Source organism: Danio aesculapii, chromosome 20, assembly GCF_903798145.1.
Source record: "Danio aesculapii chromosome 20, fDanAes4.1, whole genome shotgun sequence".
Lineage (NCBI taxonomy): Eukaryota > Metazoa > Chordata > Actinopteri > Cypriniformes > Danionidae > Danio > Danio aesculapii.
Window position 1 is genome coordinate 15298706 of NC_079454.1, and position 22670 is coordinate 15321375.

General features: G+C 37.4%; 1 protein-coding gene across 3 annotated transcripts in view; it reads left to right on the forward strand.

The window, feature by feature from the left end:
* The window catches only part of LOC130247579 (pumilio homolog 2-like), a 151149-nt gene that overhangs the window by 15228 nt on the left and 113251 nt on the right, over positions 1–22670 (forward strand). For all 3 annotated transcript variants that reach the window (XM_056480878.1, XM_056480877.1, XM_056480879.1), the window contains exon 2: positions 18072–18259. In XM_056480878.1, the coding sequence (XP_056336853.1) occupies positions 18095–18259 (165 nt within the window). In that variant the 5' untranslated portion in view covers positions 18072–18094. The remainder of the gene's footprint in view (positions 1–18071; positions 18260–22670) is intronic.

Consider the following 22670-nt stretch of genomic DNA (forward strand, 5'->3'; position numbering starts at 1 on the left):
TTCCTTGGTCATCTAGTGAATATTCATGGCATTTCTACTGACCCAAGAAAAGTGGAAGCCATTAAAGCCTACCCAGTACCTCGAAACATCAAGGAGGTCCAGCGTTTCCTTGGGCTTGCCGGGTGGTACCACCGGTTTGTCCCCAACTTTTCTCGGATCGCAGAGCCCATTAATGCCTTAAAAAAGAAAGGACACAAATTTCATTGGACATCAGATTGTCAGCATGCTTTTGACCAGCTCAAAACCTGTCTTACCTCTCCACCCATTCTTGCACATCCAAATTTCGATAATCCCTTTACTGTCTATACAGATGCCAGCGACAGTGGCCTAGGTGCAGTCTTGACACAGCGGAAGGATCAGGACACTGAACAGGTGATTGCTTATGCTAGCAGAACCCTCAATAAAGCAGAAGCTAATTACTCTGTGACAGAGAAAGAATGCCTTGCCGTGGTATGGGCTCTGGACAGATGACAGCACTATCTTGAGCCAAAATTATTCACTTTTGTGACTGATCATTCTGCCTTACAATGGGTAATGAGCTCTACAAAAACCACTAGCCGACTCATCAGATGGGCACTACGCCTCCAAAAATTAGATTTTATCATTGAGTATAGAAAAGGCAGACTTAATACAGTGCCAGATGCTCTTTCCCGGATGTCAAGTGGACCCACATGCAACCTACTTACCATACAGGAGCAAGAAGAAGAGATGCCAATTTCTGCTGTGGATCTTTGGGAACACCAACATCAAGATCCTGAAATTGTAAAAATTCTTACAGAAATGGCTGAAAACTGTATCTCAAAACTTCTTTGACCCAAGGACAAATTCAGTACCGCATGTACTTACCAAAGAGTCTCATCCCTACAGTCATCCAACATTACCATTCGCATCCATTGAGTGGTCATGGAGGTGTTTTCAAGACCTTTAAACGTCTGCACAATCTAGTCTTCTGGCCAAAGATGTGGACTGACATAAAGAACTATGTTAAATGCTGCAAAAAGTGTCAACTCTACAAACACAGCAATCAAAAGCCGGCTGGGAAACTTCAACCAATTAGCACAACTCATCCCAACGAAATATTGGGAGTGGACCTTATGGGACCATTACCATGCAGCACCCCTCACCACAATGAGTATCTGTTAGTCTGTGTCGACTATTACTCACACTGGGTGGAATTGTTCCCCATCAGAAAAGCAAGTGCAGAAGTTGTGTCAGCAATTCTCAGAAAGGAGATTTTTACCCGTTGGGGTGTCCCAGACTTCATCTTATCTGACAGAGGAACACAGTTTGTGTCATCCATCTTCAAAGAATTATGTTCCAATTGGAATATTTCCCAGAGACTAACCACTGCTTACCACCCACATACCAACATGTCTGAAAGAATTAACCGTACTCTAAAGTGTATGATCTCTTCCTATGTGGAGGAAAACCACAAATAATGGGACCTCTACTTACCTGAGTTCCGGTTTGCAATACACTCCTCCATCCAAGAAAGCATTGGGATGTCTCCTGCAGAGCTGCATTTAGGCAGAAAACTCCACGGACCCATGGACAAGTTGTTCATGCCACACGACCATTGTCTCTTACCAGATGACCCATCTTATGATATCATAAATCACATTGCAAACCTACAAGAGAAAGCAAAAGAAAATTATGCCAAGGCAAAAACACGACAGTTACGAAATTATAACAAAAACAGAAGAGAATGGACCGCACAATTTAACTGAACGCACCAATAGTAAACACGGAAATAAATGACGTTGTGGTGGCAGATGGATTCTGTTTTTCAATAAAAGCAGAAGCGGAATCAGGGAAAGGGAAGTGTAAAGTGGAGTGCGGGAAGTTGAAGTGCGCTGTTAATCGAGTCACGGAGCGAAAAAGTACATCACGTTGCAGATGGAAATGAATACTATGCTTACCTGAGAGAGCCGCAGCAAACAACCGAGCCTGTCCTACCACCCGTCCGGTTAAACGGCCACTGTTGGGGCGACGTGGACATCCAGGTCGGAGCTGAGTGAGTGTTTGTGAGTGCGGAGATGACAAGAGCGTCGATGTTCTTCCTTGTTGATGACTTCTAGATCCAGCGGTTCCAAATGGTTCTGTCGCTGTGGAAGTTCCGTCCACTTCTCGGCTAAATCAAAAGCTAACTGTGAGTTCTTTAACCTCAGCTGACTTTGACTCCATGACAGGTATTCTCTGCACCCCATTGCCACTTAAAAAACTTTCCCCTGCGCCGCCTGCTGGCAGCGATTGCAGCGCATCACACACACACACATGCGCGCACACACACACACAACCATCACAACTACACGCACACACATCAAAAGACAATCAACCAATTATTTTTTTTTTTGTTTGTTGTTTAATACAAAGGGGGTTTAAATTATTTGCTTTGCACTTTGAACTGAATATCTCATAAAATTGTTTGAAAGAGTTTTTGATTGTCTTCCACTGATATCAATGACTGTGACCCTGTTGTTGTTGTTTGTTTGTTTTTTTTTTTTTCCTAAAGTAAATCCTTCGAGCTCAACAATTTGTGCCTTTGAGCCTGTATTTATTTATTAATTTTTTTTGTGTAGCTGGTGACATACCCTCAGATAAATATATATATATATATATAATATATATATATATATATATATATATATATATATATATATATATATATATATATATACACAGTAGGTGAGAGTTCAAAGTGACTATTACCGCCGGGGCTTATACCGCCGCCGTTTGAAATAACTGCTGCTCTGTTTTTAGTGTAGGACCGCAATTTGTGAAAAAGCCGCCAGGGGGCGCAAAGGGACGGGATGCGAATGGAAAAGAAATGGCCTTTACAGCAGCTTTAAATATTCTACTGTGCTTGTAAATGATATTAAACAATAGGTCAAAGCATTATAAGTCCTTCATTAATCATTTAAAATTTGTTAACACACTTTATTGTAAACTTTTTAAGTGCAAAGAGGACTCATTTTGGAATTGAAGAAATAAAAGACAACTAACATGACACACACATTCAATACAAATAAGTAGTCTTAAATAAATAAATAAAGCAGTCTTTTAGCCTGCTTTTAGTGTTTGCCGTTTTGATAGGACTAAGACAAGACTTTTTCATTTATGTTTTTATTTATGTTTTTCTTTACATTTTCGTTGTTGATTATATTTTACTATCTTATTTTATGTCTGAATTATTGTACATAATAATAAACGAATAATGAAAATAAATTAATAATGAAAATATGCCTAAATAAATAATTTATTTAAATATATTGTGGCGAAACACTGAGAAACGGTCAGGGGCATGGTCTAAAGAGCTTAAGTTGCAACGGGTGCAACCAACAAGAGTTGTGCATTTTAGTTTAACTTTTTGAGCGTTAAAAGCAGTTCGGTGTTAGTTTTTATTTCAATATATCAAGCCGAAACTAAACAGCGCATTCTCTCGTCTCCTCGTTCATAGACCGGGACGCACTGCTGAAGCAGGCAATAGAGAAACTCCGTCATTCATCATAATCTTAGCTGATGTTTCGGAGTCGAAAGAATATATTAAAGAGAAATGTTCTTTTAACAGTCCCTATATATTTAATCTTTTTCTTTCTTTTTTTCTTGTCATTTCTCTTCAGCAAATTATATTTTTTAAAGCTGCTTGATTCTTTTAAAACCGAAAGCAGAGCCCGTCAATTGGTGTTTTTCCATAAGATACGTTTATCCTACGATAATTTATCCTCTGATCCTTTTGCATAAAGGTTTTAATAAAAAAAAAAACAGGTCACTTAATTACTTTCGATGTGCTAAAATATTTGTTAAACGAATGTTATTTAAAAAAAGCATATGCACATATTACAATTGTAAAATAGTCTAAAATGCATGGTCTAGTCAGAAATAAAGGAAATTAGTTATATTTAATGCATAAAATAGGCTAGCCCCTTTTATAAATTGAGTTTAATTGATTTGAAACTTTTAATTGCATTTTAATGTCCTGTATAAATAATAAAAGTTACATCAGATTGACGAAAAAACGAATATTAATACCTGCAAACAGGGCCACGGTTACTTTTTTTTTCACTGACTGGCATGACTGGCAAACGCGTCAGAAAAAAACCTGCTGAATCTCTGCGAATATTTGGTTAACTTATAAAACAAATGTCTGGTTTAGTGATGTTAGTAATGCATAGAAAAATGCAAAGCAGAATTCTCCTGAGCTCATTAAACCACTGATGAAAGCGACGGAATCACTGGCCCACCACGTTCTTACGAACATATTTTATTTATTAAAGGTATTATTTCATTGACCTGAACATAACCAGTTATAATATAATTACTAACCCATCGTTTAAAGCAGGCAACACTCTATTCAGCTATGTTCTGTGTTTTACTTAAAAATATTTTCGTTTTGGCGAATGCTTGGAGCGTAATATAGATATTTTAAATAACAGGTAGTAGGGGTGGGCGGTACACCGGTGTCATAGTCATCACCGGTGTGACATTGCGCCACGACATGGATTTTCTAATACCGTCAATACCGTAATAAATCAATTATGCGCCTTGAACGGCTGCATTTACATCAATAATAGCTAATTCTAAATAATAAGGCATTCAATTTTCTTCAAACGTTCAGTTGTGGTCTGAATACATGTCCTTATACTACAGGGCTCGAAATTGCAACCATTTTGGTCGCATGAGCGCCCGAAATGTAATCTATGCGCCCTCATAATATATTTGGGAGCATTTGTGTGTCTGAATATAATAAACAGGGAGCTTTTGTTACTGCAGGAAATACACCACGCTGCCTTTATGGTTGACAAAAAAAGAAGCCCTGCACTCTGTTGTATGTCACTAGAAAACGACTGAATCAGCTGGTGTGCGCGAGTCGAGTTGCTGTCGATGTTATAATTTTAATAATATTGTGATATTCAAGATCTATAAATACAACTCTGGATAACTTGAAACAGCGACCACAAGTACTCTCCTCCATCTTTAAAAGTTTGCTATACTCACATTGACAACCCCAAACCCCGCTGTCACCTCAACAGAAACCCTGCAGTGCTTTCATTTGACTGAACAATGAAACAGAAGTAACACGCTTTTCCGCTCGAGCACACAGCACACAACGGCAAAACTTGAAGCGCGCTGACCGAGCATAAGATCATGTTTATTACTAAGAAAACTAACTCAAAATTATATTTTAATTGAACACATCTGATCACATAAGGTACGCACTAAAAAGTCTGTTTAGTGTTGTGGAAAGGCAAAGCTGAATATCTGTGGTTAAACTGCCACCCAGCGGTCAAAAGCTGCTGGCGCACCAAGTACCGCTGTCGCCGCGGTATGAATGGCGCCATAAGGAACACATTGAAGTAGTAACATCTGTATATATATATATATATATATATATATATATATATATATATATATATATATATATATATATATATATATATATATATATATATATATATATATATATATATATATATATATATATATATATATATTTTTTTTTTTTTTTTTTTTTTCTATACTCTATTTGGTAGAATTGGATCTACCTGGCACCCGAACAAAACTATTTAAATTTAAGGATAAAAATCCTATTGGAGTACGCCAGCGCCACAGCAGGTGAAAACTCAATTAAGGGCTTGTAGTGATGTGGTTTCTGGCTTTTCTCTTAATGAATCAAGCTCAGACTGGGGTTATGAATATCAGAAGAATATACTTTATTGGAATATTTCCCAAAAAAGCAGAGACAGCCTGGAGCAGACCCATCTCAGTCTCTCCCCAGGACAAATCCAGTGTCCCTCAAGTTTGCTATCCTCTTTATCCTTGCTTCCTCCCACCTTTGTGTTTTCACAGCTGTTTACTGGTTCAACAGGCCTCTCCCAACTCCTACTCCATTACGACTCCTATTTAAAGACCCTTCTTCTTGTTGGCCCTTACAATGTACAGATCTAATATAATCATCACCGTTTTTCCACATACAGTTCACATTTGGTAATCATGACTAGTATCTATGTTTCAAACATCAAAACTGGACTCTTCTCTCCCATACACAGTATGTGTCTTTTCAAATATACATGACAGTTTCAACATGTACATACAACATACATTTCATGCCTTTCTGAAACAGATGGTTCTGAATGCATCCCCAAGTCCTCTCTCATACTCTTTTATGACCCCTTTGCCTTAACCTATCACCTGTTTTCAAAGATATATAATGGCAGATACATATGGCCCTCCACTCACCCAATTAAATGTGTCTTCATATAGGTTTAGTAAATAAAAATCCTCTTCAGTAGTCATCTAGTGTTAGCCAGGTTTCTGTTAGTCTCTGTTATAAAATCTAAGTAGCTGTATGTGTTGCAAATTATCTGAGTTTGAAATGTAGAGGATAGCAGACGGTCTACCTTTTTTCTGCTCCCTAATCTGGGCACCAGTTAGTCAAGTGCCAACACTAAGACTATAAGCCAAGTAACTTGAGAGTCCTACTTCAACAAGTCAAGTCTACCCCTGAAACGTGGGCAATTGTCTACAAAATATGTGTTTTTTGACATCCAGCCATTGAGTGTGGCGGGGCCCCACAGCAAAATTCATCCTGCAACAGCTACATTACAGCTTCTCATTCAAAACATACAGCTGTTTTTTTTTAAATAGCGGGTTATAATCGCACCAAAACATATTAAAAGGTAAGTGAATTATAACAGCGCTAACTTTTCTGTAATCGTAGTACTGCTGTGCGTTATTTGTTTAACCCTTTACGGTTACGTGCTGACTGATTGACTGACAGGTTCGTGATGTGTGAGGCCAGCAAACACGACGTAGCTTTCAGTTATGACGAACACAGTTTCCAAAATTATATTTTATTTATAGATAAAGGTCTATGGCTCTGCATACAATGACTGTATCTTGCTGGAGTTTATAACCATTTCACATTACTTCAGGACGCATTAATGCCACTCTGTAGGCCTATTGGACACATTAACAAATATTCCTAACAAATCTAATAAATGTTGGACACATACTCGTTACAAAAATGCACTGAATCGCACTTCAGCAGCGTTTTTATTTGAGAGCGCACAAGAAAATCTGCACTTGAGCAGCGAATATTTGAGGGTGCGCAAATAGTTTTGTGCACAAACAGAGGAAATCAACGCTCAAGCACAGAGATTCACATGCTCGTATTACATGAATGCAATCTCGACTTGTAATACTGCGCTCATGACATTCGTCAATGAAATAAAGCCACGTGTAGTTGGTAGATCTGTGTAAAAAGCCCAACAGAGTCTGCTGCCACAGCTGAAAAAAATCCTAGAGGAAACACTGCAGATCATATTGCAGTGTCTAACATAATCTTTGCAAGATCACACCTAATTAATACTATTTTTAATGCTATTTTAGTGATCACCAACTGATGTAGCCAAGCATAATTTCTGCCGAACTGACCTAATATTTAGATTTAGCCAGCACTTTTTAATTTGACTATGTCTGGCACTTGGCCTCCAGCAGACATTTAACTATGGTGGTTAGTGTCTCTATTTGCATGTTCTGTACTATGGAGTCCCCAATTACTAGGACACTTTCACGTTTTCTCAGTGGATGTGTCACTGCCCTTTAACTTGTTTGATTTTGGAACAGACATGCAGTGTTTTCTTCAACTTCTAGTGCTTCTAACAGTAACCAAACTGTCCTGTTGTGAGGGCACAGCAACAGGAGCTAAAAAAATGTGCAGGGGCCTAATCCAAAACCTTGCCTAGAAACAGTCTTAATATCTTAAATTAATTTTTGCATGTTTCTCTAATTCTGAAATCTTCTCTGGCAGCCTGACTATTTCCCTAAATTTATTCCATGTATTGAGGAATTTATTGATGTATTGATGAATTTTGCATTACTTTCAGTTGAATGTTTATTTGGATGACTCCATTATTATCATGTTTTTAAGTTTCATTTTATGCCATTACCTTATTATCATCCTATATTTGTTGTATAGTGCTATTATTATAATCCTTTGTATGTTTGACCTTTATAATTTTATGAAGAAGCCATGTTAAAGCAGACTGTAGTCTAATGATAAATGCAAAGCCACTGTTTAAGCATCCTATGACCTTAAAACTACCCATGTGAACATCAGCTGAACTTACAGTTGACAGCTCAGTGTACAGTCAACAAGATATATTGTTGAGTTTTGTTTGAGCTGATTTGGACAATTGGAGCAGGAAGGCCTTAATTGTTCTTTTGTAAGATCCCTAAAAACCCTGAAGTGTTCTATTGATGGTAAGGAAATGACTCAACTGACCATGGGTAGGGAGCCCCTGGAAGAACTGAGAATGAGAAGCAAATGGAGGTGTGCTAAAGTGTTAAGTTGGGTAGAGTATTAAGACAAAGAAGTGTATCTAAAATTTGTGCTGACCTACACTCATCAGAAATTCGGGCAATTGTTTCTGTTTGCTGTAATAATAAATGCTTCTGCCTAGCAACATTGAAGACTTCAGTCTTCTTTATTTTTGAAGACTTTGACTTCATATTTTTGAAAACTTAGAAAATGTTCAGAACAATTTTCTGGGCGGCACAGTGGCGCAGCAGGTAGTGCTGTCGCCTCACAGCAAGAAGGTCACTGGTTCTAGCCTAGGCCGGGTCAGTTGGCGTTTCTGTGTGGAGTCAGCATGTTCGCGTGGGTTTCCTCCGGGTGCTCCGGTTTCCCCCACGAGTCCAAAGACATGCAGTACAGGTGAACTGAGTATGCTAAAATTGTCCGTAGTGTATTTGTGTGAATGAGTGTTTCCCAGTGATGGGTTGCAGCTGAAAGGGCATCCGCTGCGTAAAACGTGCTGGATAAGTTGGCGGTTCATTCTGCTGTGGCGACCCCAGATTAATAAAGGGTCTAAGCCAAAAAGAAAATTAATGAAAATTATCTCTTTAATAATGAAATGGCTAATAATTTGATCGATGGAGTAAGAAAGTCTAATTCAATTTAATTCAGTTCATCTTCATTTCTATAGCACTTTTACAATGTAGATTGTGTCAGAGCAGCTTCACATAGAAGATTGTAGTAAATTAAAACAGTGTCAGTCCAGTTTTCAGAGTTTGTGTTCAGTTTAGTTCAGTTCAGTGTGGTTTAATTTTCACTGCTCAAAGTTCAAACACTGAAGAGCAAATTCATCAATGTGCAGCTCCACAAGTCCTGAACCATGCAAGCCAGTGGCGACAGTGGCGAGGAACAAACTTCACCAATTGATGAAAGTGAAGGGAGAAAAAAAATCAGAGAAAAATCTGACTCAGTTGGCATGACCATTTCTCCTATGGCCAAACGTCTTGTGCAGAACTGCAGTCTAGGCGTTAGAGGCTGGAGAATGCTGGACGTCCTTCGTGGAGAAGCTGCAGGTGGGAGAGGTCACCGGGTGGTGTACAGGCTGGGCCTTCAGGATCACTGCGAGGACTTGTCTGTCACTCAGGTCTTACAGGAACAAGTCTCATGCTCTCCACTCCTGCATGACCACCACAGCAGCTGCTCAGGATACGGCCTGGTCCAGGATTATGGAAACCTCGGAAATAATAAAAAAAAAATTAACATAAGCACAGATGCTGTTCAAATTCAAATGTCTTTTGGGAAATGTTCCCGGCTCCGGTTGCCCTAAATAAAGTCTACAGTCGATATAATATAGAAAGATATTTATATAATTGCATTATAACATAAACAGTTATATAGGATTTAAAAATTAAAAGAGCTAGTAATTAATTTGATTGACGGAGTAAGACATACAGTTGATACAAGATTCTAAACTGTTGTATAGTACAGACCAAACAGACCAACGATGGGTTAAAGACAGGCAAACAATACTTAGAGCTGTGTGCTGTTGAATATACGTGAAGCGCAATGCTGACATGACTCACAACTGACTCACAGTTGTGATCTCTAATATTTAATGAGCTAACAATTTATTTTTTCAATGGAGTTTGATCACAATGGACAGTGATTCAAATAAGAATTTCAAGCAGAGAAAGACAGGCTAAGCTAGAGCTACACACCGCAAGGCTGTAGCAACTGGAGCAGACCGCATAAATCAATCAGCATCTGCAAATGCTCACCAAGTCTATCACAAAACAGCACAAATAACAACAAAGACAAACAATCAAACAGAAAAACAACACATAATCCAAGAAGCACTAGGCAGCAACTTTCAATCCAGACTGACGAGACCACCGATATTGCCATATAGTGCCAACTTGTGCTTGTGCTGTCGGGCATTGACGCCAAAGCAACATACAAGAGAGGTTTGAGTTTATTCCTCCGTGTTCAACTACAACTAATTCTAGCACTACTGCCGTAAAATATTGTGTTGCTATCACCCTTCCTGTGGATAAAAAGAGTAAGCTCATCTATCAAGTATATGATGGAGCCAGTGTGATGTCGGGTGTCATTGCGGGTGTTCAAATGTGTATACAGAATTGTGTACAATGTGTACCAAAATGCCCATTATATCCACTGCTATCCTCGCCAACTCAGTTTAGTGATGCAAAAGGCCATTTCTCACATATCCAAAGTGACAATTTTTTTCTGACATTGGAGGGTTTGCTTGCTTTTTCTCACGGTCACACAGATGTCCTTGAAAAATTAGTCGCTCACTACCAACATCTAGCAATGTTAGATGGAACTTCCACAGCTCTACCATCAAAATTCAATTCAATTCACCTTTATTTGTATAGCGCTTATACAATGTAGATTGTGTCAAAGCAGCTTCACATAGAAGGTCACAGTAAATAGGAACAGTGTAGTTCAGTTTGTAGTGTTTAAGTTCAGTTCAGTTGAGCTCAGTTCAGTGTGGTTTAATAATCACTACTGAGAGTCCAAATATTGAAGGGCAAATCCAACGATGCGCAGCTCTACAGATCCCGAACCATGCAAGCCAGTGGCGACAGCGGAGAGGGAAAAAAAACTTCACTAATGGCGGAAGTGAAGAAAAAAAACCTTGAGAGAAACCAGGCTCAGTTGGGCACGATCCTTTTAATTTCTCCGCTGGCCAAACGTCTTGTGCAGAGCTGCAGTCTCAGTGGCGGAGGCTGGAAGCTGGCCTCAGCGAAGACTCGTCTGTCCCTGGAGCGTCACAGGAATCAGTCTCATGTTCTCCACTCTTCCATGACCATCACAGTAGCTGCTCAGGATTCGGCCTGGTCCAGGATATGGAAACCTTGGTTCATCTCATCGTTGGTTTTGGATCGAATCAGTGGCTCTGCATAGTCTGAGGGCCTCGGGAAGAGTATCCCCAGGTGGAAATGGAGAATAAAGAAAATAATTAGCGTAGCTGATGTTCACAGTGTATATCAACAAGATGCATAACCTGTGTGGGAGCCCCCTAAGTGGTGCACTAGGTGTATGCTTTACTGAACAGATAGGTCTTTAATCTAGTTTTGAATTGGGAGAGTGTGTCTGAGCCTCGGACGTTATCAGGAAGGCTATTCCAGAGTTTTGGAGCCATATATGAGAAGGCTCGACCTCCTTTACTCGACTTTGCTATTCTAGGTACTACCAGAAGTCCTAAGTTTTGAGACCTTAAAGAGCGACTTGGATTGTAGCGAGACAGAAGATTGGTTAGATAAACAGGAGCTAGATTATTTAAAGCTTTGTAGGTAAGAAGCATTATTTTAAATTCAATATGAAACTTAACAGGCAGCCAGTGTAAGGAGGATGAAATTGGGGTTATGTGATCAAATTTTCTAGACCTGGTAAGAACTCTGGCAGCTGCATTTTGTACTAATTGAAGTTTGTTAATAGAGGATGCTGGGCAGCCAGCAAACAGAGCATTACAGTAGTCCAGCCTAGAAGTCATAAAAGCATGGACTAGCTTTTCTGCATCTGAGATGGATAGCATACTTCGTAACTTAGCGATATTTCTCAGATGAAAGAAAGCAGTTTTTGTGACATGGGATATATGATTTTTAAAAGTTAAATTGCTGTCTAATATGACACCCAGATCTTTTATAGTAGAGCTAACGCTAACTTTGTAACAAAAAAGTTTTTGAGCACAGAGGGCCTCATATGTTGTCTTCAAACTATTAGAGAATGAGGTGACTTTGACCCTGTTACCATCAGAGGGGCAGGAGCCTTTGCCATGCTGCTGGAGAATCGGGATAAATTTTTTTTTGCAACTTTTCCACAACATCAAGCTACATGTGGATCTCCTCTATGCCAAACTTCAGAAGAAGGGCAAAGATTAAGTCCACATCAAGAAGAGCATCCAGCAGTTCCAGCTGGACATGTAGAAGATCAGGTAGGAGCTGTATTCCTTGTTTTGCATTTATTATTATTATTATTATTGTTATTATTATTGATACGCTTTCTTATTTCTTTAAAGAAATTCTCTTCTTTACCTGTTTAACCAATGCAGTGAAGGTGGCTCTCAACCGAAAAGGTAGCAGTCACTCTGTCTAGAGGTCTATGAATGGATTGTAGCAGAAGTGAGTTTTTATTTGAGTTAAAACAAACCATTACCAACAAGCTAAACTGCTAAATTTATTTGCCATCTATGGGTACTTGTAAATGTCCTCTTTTGTTTTTGATTTTAAGATTAAGAAATATTTAAATTATACAAATTAATATCAATAATAATAATAATAAAACAAATCACCCAAAGGTTTTGTTAACTTTACTATAAGTGGATTACTATTTCTTGTTTGTGTTATCAGTGTGAGGAGAAATAATATTGTAGTCTCCAAAGATGTTGACAGATATCCACAGATGGTAAATGAAGCAATGCAGTTTAGTTTGAAGACGATACAATGACCAAGTCTATTTTCAAATAGGAATCTTTAAGTCAGAAGTTTCAAATGCTGTGACTGATTTAAACGTTGAATCTGTAAATAACGAAAGCTCTTTTTTGTAAATACAATTATTATACCACCTGTATTTTGTTGTACAAACAAATGGGATGAAAATCTATTAAATAAGACAATTTGCATCAAATGTTAGCAAAACGATCATATTTGTTACACCACCAGCATAACATGTAAACTATGAAAAAAATAGTTTACATGCTATGCTGGTGGTGTAACAAATATGACCATTTTGCTAATATTTGATGCAAATTGTCTTATTTAATAGATTCTTCTCATATGTGTATTAGCATTTGTATACCAACTATGTACATAAATATAGTGTTAATGTCAAGCTGGTTTAATTGTACATGTTAAAGTAAATGTGAATATATACATACTTGTTCCCTCTTTGTTGTAGTTTTACAAAAAAAAAAAAGAATACATTTAAAAAATAAAGAAAAAAACAAAAGAAACTTGTGTTTATATTACTCCAGGGGCCTGTTTCTGAAAGGAGGTTAAGTGAAAACTCAAGAGTATTTTAACCCTGAAATGAGAGAAACTGCCTTTCAAAATGGCAGTTTTGTCAAGCTGGAGAAAGCAGGGTAAGCCAAGCCTGTTTCTGAAAGAGAGGTAAATTTAACTCAGTGTCAGTTACTGTGGTAACTAACTCTGTGGACCTAACCTGGTCACGAGCAGGTTTCATTTTCTAAACTTTTTAGTCTCCTCCCCTTTTTTAAAGACGAAGCGGTATTTCTCGCCTGAGCCTTACGTTTCCACCCCCCTATTTTAATGCTAATTTTGGATATGTGCATAAAAACAATTGATGGAAATGTCATGATGCACATAACTTTTGAAAATATGCATAAAAAACATGTGCATAATAACTGAGTAGGATAAACTTTTATTCAATAAATAAAAGATGCGCATAAACTGCGATGAAAACACGTTTAGTGTACAAATTCAGTATGTGCATTAAAAAAAGGTTTGTTATAAGAGATGATGCTGAAAATGTGTGTGAATAGACAAACCAGCAGGCTGAGCACACTGTAAAAAATATTAAATGTTGTTTTGGTCATTCTAAAATGCCTTAACTGTTTCAGTATTAATGTTATTATGTTATTAATTACCTCCAGAACGTCTGGAGCATGTCAAGAGCATCTGTTCTCCGCGTCTTATAGCTTCAAACGTCCCCCGTGTTCATTTTGTGTCAACATAGTCTTCTGAGGTGCAAATACATTTAGCCTATTAAATAAAGAAAAGATTGACGGAGCTTCTTCTACTGCAGTAAATTCTGTTTTTACTGTTGATATTTGGTGCCAGATAATCAGGAAGTGACGATTTTGTTCTCTTTGATTCATTTGATAGAAACGCTGCTTTATTCGCACATCTATTATGCGTTATTCCAGTTTTTAATTTAAATTGAATTAATATTTTTGGATGGAAACATAGCTATTGCCTACATTTCAGTCACTCAAAGAACAAAGTCACGTACTAGATGGTTTGTCATTTTTAATGAATAATTATCTTAAATTCACTGACCTTCGACATGTACTGTAACTAGATTAATGGGATTTATTTGTTCTAAAAACAATTTTTTAGTACTGCTTACATTATAAATGTTATATCAACTTCTATCAATAATGATCTGATCAATACTAGAGGCAGACACACAAGTGCACTTTTAAATCTATTAAAACTGATCAACATGTATAAAATTGGGAACGTGTGTTAAAATTTTATAAACATCACACATTAAATTACTTTTTATTATACTTAAATATTTAAATACTTTAGATGTAAAGTTACGCATTAACTTGAGCAGCTGTTTTCCCACGCTAACTGTCTGTTTCACTGATGCAGTGGTGTTGCTTTTTTAAATACTTGGTCATATTTGCTATAACTTTGCATGAGCACATCAAATTCAGCTCGAGAAAGAAATGCTGATCTTTTTTTTTTAGATGTTGCCATGGTTACTCGTAATATCTGAGCCCCATTGATAATGCCTTTTTATTGTTGCGGTGTGTGCGCTTAACTCTGAGTTGGTCTACTCAAAGTTGATTGACCCAACTCAGATCAACTATTCTGAAACCGAAAACTCTGAGTTTTTAATCTCTCTGTAAATCAACTCAGAGTTCAAGTTTAAACTCCAAGTTGGTTGAACCTCCTTACTGAAACAGGCCCCAGTACGACTGTGGACACACTTTGCCTACACACAGTTCTGTCCAAACAGCTTTGATTTTCATCATAGGTGCCCTTAATTTATGATCTAAGATGATTTGTTATTCTTTTGTTTCCTCTTGTGGACAACATTAGCATTACAGACTTCATCTCTGAATCTGATTAAAGTCCGCATAAACTGGGAGCAGCGACAGGTGTTTTTTTTTTGTTGTTTTTTTTGTTTTTTTTTTACATTGTGACAGTTCCTGGAGAAATGTATAAAGTAGGCATTTCATTCTGAAAGAGTTGGGTTTTGAAGAGTTATTACAACCTAACAGACACCTCCTTCTCACCATTTCTGTTTGTTGTCAAAAATTGACAGTTGGAGGGGTGTGGTTAACAATACTTAGGATATATGTAACCTGACAATTTAACTGAAAAAAAAAAAAACAGGAAGTGCATTTTTAGATTTCAATTAAAGATTACAATGGCAAACATTTTTTTCTTAATGACACAGATGAATTGTTCACCATAAAACTAGCAATGTGAGCTAACAAAATCCATGGTTAATTTTGATTTCATTTGCACCTAAAAATAAATGGCTGGTGTTATAAAAATTGAGGTCAGAAGTTTATGAATCTTAACATGTTCACTAAGAATGAACATGTTTGTGAAGCTTTGATAAATTGTGGATTCAAACACAAACTGGTCTCCCTTTATAACTCAAATTGTTCGTTTTAAGTGTAGCAGTTGATATTGTCACTGTTGTAACTACATAATTTTTGTTTTTATACTTTAGGTCTGTCGTACCATATTCAGACACACATTGGGAAGGTTCACCTTCACATACCACCTCGTTAGTGCCACCTTGCTGCAAGCAGACATGCTTGAGCAGTATACAATTGCATTTCTTGAAGATTCACTGTGCAGGACAATAAAGACCTATCCAGTGCTCAACTGAAGTAAGCTGAAGATCTACTGCAAGGAAGAGTTCAGAGCCTGTTGTGGTGCTTTGGACCTACTGCTAATGTCTATGGAGAACAATATTGAGGAAGTCTTTTAAGAGACTGTAACTCTACTAAAGATTCTTGTAACAACAACTATAACCACAGCAGAAGCAGAGATGTGCTTCTCAACCTTGAAAATAAAATAAAAAAATTCTGAGAAATAGCAAGACCCAAGAGAGGCTGAATGCATCGTCTGTGCTGTCAATAGAGCAGAGATTGATGACAAGTAGTGTTACTGGACACTGATTAGGCAACATTTCTGTGTGTTTAATGATTATCTTGATTGCTTCATTACTGATAATAAATACATTTCACTTAATCGTGGTACATTTATTGCATGCTTTAGCAGTATTTTTTTGATACATCAACTCATAAATGACTTTTAAAATGCAGGAGGCATCAATAACAGTTTTTTTTTTAGTTGTTCAGTTATTTTTTGCGCCAGCCGCCATCTTCACACGTTTATCTTGACTTTCCAAATAGCGACTTGCAGTTTCTGATCTTTAGTTCATCTGATCTTTAGTCAAATCATTCAACAAAGCTGACTGAGCACTAACAAATACATCAATGTAAGGCAGGCTAATTTGCTCAAGTGTTTTAGGAGAACAACTGGAATGTACAATTCCTTCCAAATAAATTTAACAGCAAACTAAACTCAATCCTAATCTTTGTACAATTACTTGTAGTGGATTTTTATACAGTGTAAACCAGCATTTGCAACAGTGACAAGTTGAAGAGTCCAGGGACATCTGCTCCAACTCATTTCACCATACGAAAGAAAATAATATATATATATATATAAAACAAACAAATAAAAAAGCATATATCATCGCTATGCCTGCCTAGGCAAAAACATATTACAAAACTAATTTCACCTCATATACACAAAAACAGCCCTTACTTTTGAGAGGACAGGCCCTGCTCCTGTCAAACAATAGAAGAAACAAAACCATCTGATATAATCCATTGCAAATTGTGGCAATAAAACATTTTATTCATAAAAAAAATCTAAACTTAAAATGAATCACTTTAATGAAATTCATCAATTCAACAAACCTAATACCCTAATGTACAAACTCTAGTCCGCATATAATAGAATCCAAACTTATGACAAGCCCTCATATTTATCACAACTCTGCTCAAAAGCCATAACAAATTAAGGGAGGACATGAACAGTTCTTTGGTTTGAATGAAAAAAAAAAGTATTTACATAAATATGAAAGATAAAGATAAAAAAAATCTAAATAGAAATAATTGAATACTCGAGATACCCCCAACACAAAGGCTAGAAATGAACAAAACAAAAGAAGGACTACCAGGAGCAAGCAACAACACATGCCAACATTGTTGATGCTTTTTAGGGTAGAGAACAGTTGTACAAAATTCGGCAAATGAGTCTCCTAGTCCCTCCCACTGGCCGGCCCTATCAGGAAGAAATGGAAACTTGTCACAGAGTTTATAATGACGTGACAGTTCAGTGGAAGTGCCTGGGCAGCCTTATCAAAATGAAAAGTCTCATAAGCAGATACATGAGCTGATGGCAGGGGGTCATTTGTGCATATTACAGGGTTTTCAGAGTGTGGAAACAAATGGGGACATTGTTTATTAATTAATTAACAAATTAGTTAACAACTTACCATTTAAGAGAGGTCTTGAATACATTTTGAATGCCGCTGCCTCAATAAGAAACCTGCTTAATGAGTAAAAAGGTTGGGTGGTCACCAGTAGCAAACAATAGAGACTAAGTAATTACACAATTTCAAGCATTTTATCTATGTTATATGTTTTGTAAAAAAAAAAAAAAAAAAATCTATCTGCGGCAGAAATGTTGATGCAGATTCATTGGCGACAGGCTAATTCAGCGGATCAAATTGGTAAAGTGCTATAGACAAAGTTGCAACTAATGGTAAAATAGATGGAAATGTGCAGCAAAATATTAGCTGTAAATTATATAAATAGATCTTTATACCAATTACTTGATTTTGACTGATGACTGATTTAAAAAAAAAAAAAAATTATATATAAATAAAAGGCTTAACTATTAGACCTCTTGCTGTCATATTTGTCATAATAATTCCATTGGTATTCTTTTTTCTCTGCTGTGTATAGATCATTCTGTCTCTCAACCCATTATGGTGCAGAAGCGACCAGGTCAAGGCTACAATGGGACTGGAGAGACGAGCTCAGTGCTGTCCCCACGCTCAGAGGGGGGTGGTCTTGGTGTGAGTATGGTGGAGTATGTCCTCAGCTCTTCCCCAGGAGACAAGATGGATGGTCGCTACAGGAATGGAGGCTATGTGAGTTCGTGATTTTCTTATTACTGTTAATACATTACTCTCTAAAACATATTTTTAGGTTATTTGAAAATATATAAGTAAGTTATAAGTAAAATATAAGTAGAACTGCTGAGTTCATTTTTCCACATATATTTTGTACATTGAGTTAATAATAATAAATAAACATGAGTTAGTGAAATTAAAATAGTAATGTAAAAATGAAACAATGCAGTTGCGTTTTTCCATATTTTAACCAAATTTGGGATGAAAAAAACCCATCATATATAGCAAGTCTGACCGTAGACATGACCATCATCATCAGAACAGATGCATGTCATTTTGCACTTTTTTATTTAAAAATAATATATTTTTAATCAAAATTATATATGTATATAATTGTAGCTCTGTGTGGGCTACATTCAGAGCTAGCCTTGAGACCATTGAAATCCTATCCATTCAAATAGATGCACATGTGCAGCAACCAAGCGGCAACCTCTCGCTGTCCATCGTGAAGCTAATACGGAAGTTACTGAAACTGCAATTCATTGAAACTCTGCTAGTTCTGGCTCCATACTAGAGCATATTTCTATTGACCCCAATGTTAAAATGGCCAACTTTATCGCAGAAACAAAAGGTGTTTATAACCTGGTACAAAAAACTATTTTGGTGTATATAGCTAATATTACCCTTCATGACAACTGTGTGGGCAGTGAATTTTTTTGTAACTCATCTGTTTCATTGATATTAAGTTATAATAAGTCTGCATAATTAAGGGCGTGGCCACTTGAGTGACAGCTAGGTCTTGGTTGCTGTCATATCACCTTAGCTAATTCCTAAATAGCTTTGCATTTACTAACACGTTAAAAGTAATTCACGTTTTCCTCCTGTAGAAATACATAATAAGAACAATGCTTAGTGGCTCAATTAGTGTTTTTAATAGACTAAACACTTCATTGATATAGTACACGGCCAAGCACAAGTAGTCAGAACACAAATGAGCAGGTGATGAAGTATTAAGCATTTCTCATGACAAAAAGGCCATCTAAGCAAAATGCTAGCAGGCGTCTTTAGCTCCACTCACGCTCTGCCTCTTTGCCCTTTTTTGGTAATACTAAATAGGGAATACTTTTTGGTAATACTAAATAGAGAACAAAATTGCGACAGTTGGCCATGCCTACTTCTAGCTTTATTCGTGCTATTCAGAAACCTAAGGGTGACGTCACATAGACTGTCTATATCTTTTACAGTCTAAGGTAGCAACTCATTAAAACTGTAAAAATGTATTAAGTACTACATTATAATTGTGATGTAAAGTTCATAATGGAGTACTTTTCTCAAAATGGAAATCTCAATGAAATGCATTTTAACTGTTGTTAAAGTAATATCGTTTTTTTTTTCTACAATGTTTATTAATGTTTTCTACAATGTCTACAATGGTTATTATATGAGAAATGTTTTTCATTATAAAAACACATCATATGGTACTAGTGCATAATTTAAAACAATGTTTACAATTTATTTTCAATATATTAAATAAACAAATGTGACACTGTCTGTGAAAATGCAGCTAGTCTTTTTTTGTGAGTCACTGATTTGATATCTTTAATATTGACAGATTTAATCCATGTTAAAGATTTGCAGACTCAGATTTCAGACTTTTTTTTTTTTTTTTTTGCAAAATTCCAATTTAAAGAAAAGCTTATGTTTAAGGCTGCAACACATTTATGCCATAATTAATCTGATTTTGTACCATATACCAAATAAAACCTATTATTCTTCCATTTTTAGTGATATATGACACATTTATGGGAAAATGCTTACAGTTTTGTAGAACAGGTCTAATTTGTATGATGTGAAGGTCTAAAAAGCATAAAAACAATTCAACCCTTGGTGAGGTGCTAGATTAGATATCATAAAATATTAGTAGAAAATATTAATAAATTAATTAATAAATGCATAAAATATACATTTAAAATGTAGCTCACAAGATTACAAGATGGGGTTCAAGTACCTTTGAATCCCTTGAATGGTGGGCGCTAGATATCTCTGAACCCCTCAAATGGCAGGTGCCATATACCTCTGAATCCCTCTAATGGCGGGCGCCAGATCCTCTGGATTTCCCTGAATGGCGGGCACCAGATCCTCCTGAGTCCCACGAATGGCCAGAGCAGCCACCTGAGTCCCATGAATGGCCTGAGCTGCCACCTGAGTCCCAAGAATGGCCAGAGCTGCCACCTGAGTCCCACGAAAGGCCAGAGTTCAACGAATGGCTGCTAGGGCCATGTGACTTCCCAGTGCTGCCAGAGCCGTGTGACTTCCCAGAGCTGCCATGGTCTGGAAAGTATTCATAGCGCTTCACTTTTTCCACATTTTTTTATATTACAGCCTTTTTCCAAAATAGATTAAATTCATTTATTTTCTCACAATTCTACACACAATACCCAATTATGACAATGTGGAAAAAAGAATAATTTGAAAATGTTGCAGATTTATTTAAAAAAAAAAAAAGAAAAATCACATGTACATAAGTATTCACAGCCTTTGCCGTGGAGCTCTAAATTGAGCTCAGGTACATTCTGTTTTCACTGATCATTCTTGAGAAGTTTCAGCAGCTTAATTGGAGTTCATATGCCGTAAATTCAGTTGATTGGACATGATTTGAAAAGGCATACACCTGTCTATATAGGGTCCCAGGGTTGACAGTGTATGTCAAAGCACAAACCAAGCATGAATACAAAGGAATTGTCTGTAGATCTCTGAGACAGGATTGTCTTGAGGCACAAGGCTGGGGAAGGTTACAGAAAAATTTCTGCTGCTCTGTAAATTCTAATGACCTCAGTAGTCTCCATCATCAATAAGTGGAAGATGTTTGGAACGATCAGGACTCTTACTAGAGCTGGCCAGCCATCTAAGCTGAGTGATCGGGGGAGAAGGGCCTTAGTCAGGGAGGTGGTCCATAACTCGATGGTCACTCAGTCTGAGCTCCAGCGTTCTTCTGTGGAGAGAGGAGAACCTTACAGAAAGACAACCATCTGTGCAGCAATCCACCAATCAGACCTGTATGGTAGAGTGGCCAGACGGAAGCCACTCCCCCTTGTAATTTGCCAGAAGGCATCTGAAGGACTCTAAGACCATAAGAAACAAAATTCTCTGGTCTGATGAGACTGAAAATGAACTCTTTGGAGTGAATGGCAGACGTTACGTTTGGAGAAAACCAGGCACTGCTCATCACCAGGCTAATACCATCCCTACAGTGAAGCTTGGTGATGGCAACATTATGCTGTGGGGATGTTTTTTAGCAGCAGGAACTGGAAGACTAGTCAGGGTAGAGGGAAAGATGAATGCAGCAATGTACAGAGACATCCTGGATGAAAACCTGCTTTAGAGTGCTCTTGACCTCAGACTGGGGCGACGGTTTATCTTCCAGCAGGACAATGACCCAAAGCACAAATATCTTTGGAGTGGCTTCACAACAAAGTGAATGTCCTTGATCCCAGATCTAAATCCTACGATATACATACCTACATGTATTCATACTATATACATACATAAAAAGAATGTGGAAAAAGTGAGGTGCTATGAATACTTTCCGGATGCACTGTAATTCAATAAATGCAGACAATAAATGCAGATAATGTTTTCTTGTTAACAGAGCCATCAGACATTGTGATGAATATGATCTTGCCATTTGTACCTTTTTCCATTCATCATTTCCAATAGGTGCTGCATTCTTTACTGGCTGCATATTGTTCTAGCTATGGACAAACAGAAAATATGTTGCATTAATAGCGAGTTAATAAAATGAACGCAGTTAAAATTAACTTTAGCGACGCGGTGGCACAGTGGGTAGCATGATCGGCTCACAGCAAGAAGGTCCCTGGTTCTAGCCTCAGTTGGGTCAGTTGGCATTTCTGTGTGGAGTTTGCATGTTCTCCCCGCGTTCGCATGGGTTTCCTCTAAGTGCTCCGGCCTCCCCCACAGTCCAACGACGTGCTTTAGGTGAATTGGGTAAGCTAAATTGTCTGTAGTGTATGTGTGTGAATGAGAGTGTATGGGTGTTTCCCAATGATGGGTTGTGGCTGAAAGGGCATCTGCTGCATAAAACATATGCTGGATAAGTTGACGGTTCATTCTGCTGTAGCGACTCCAGATTAATAAAGGGACTAAGCCGAAAAGAAAATGAATGAATGAACGAAAATTAATTTTGCACTATTAACATGTTGACAGCCCTAAAATACACTTATTCTGCTAAAGTGATTGTCCAAGTTAACAATGATTAAAGAATAAATGTTTATGCCTCATTTACATTATCAGCGACTGTAGGCTGTAGTTTGTATCTCCCTACTTGCTGCTCTGAGTATAACACAGTCATTATCATGTGACTGGCCAAGGAAGTTAGTGCCTCCCGTGTGGCTGTGCTATTGCTGAGTTA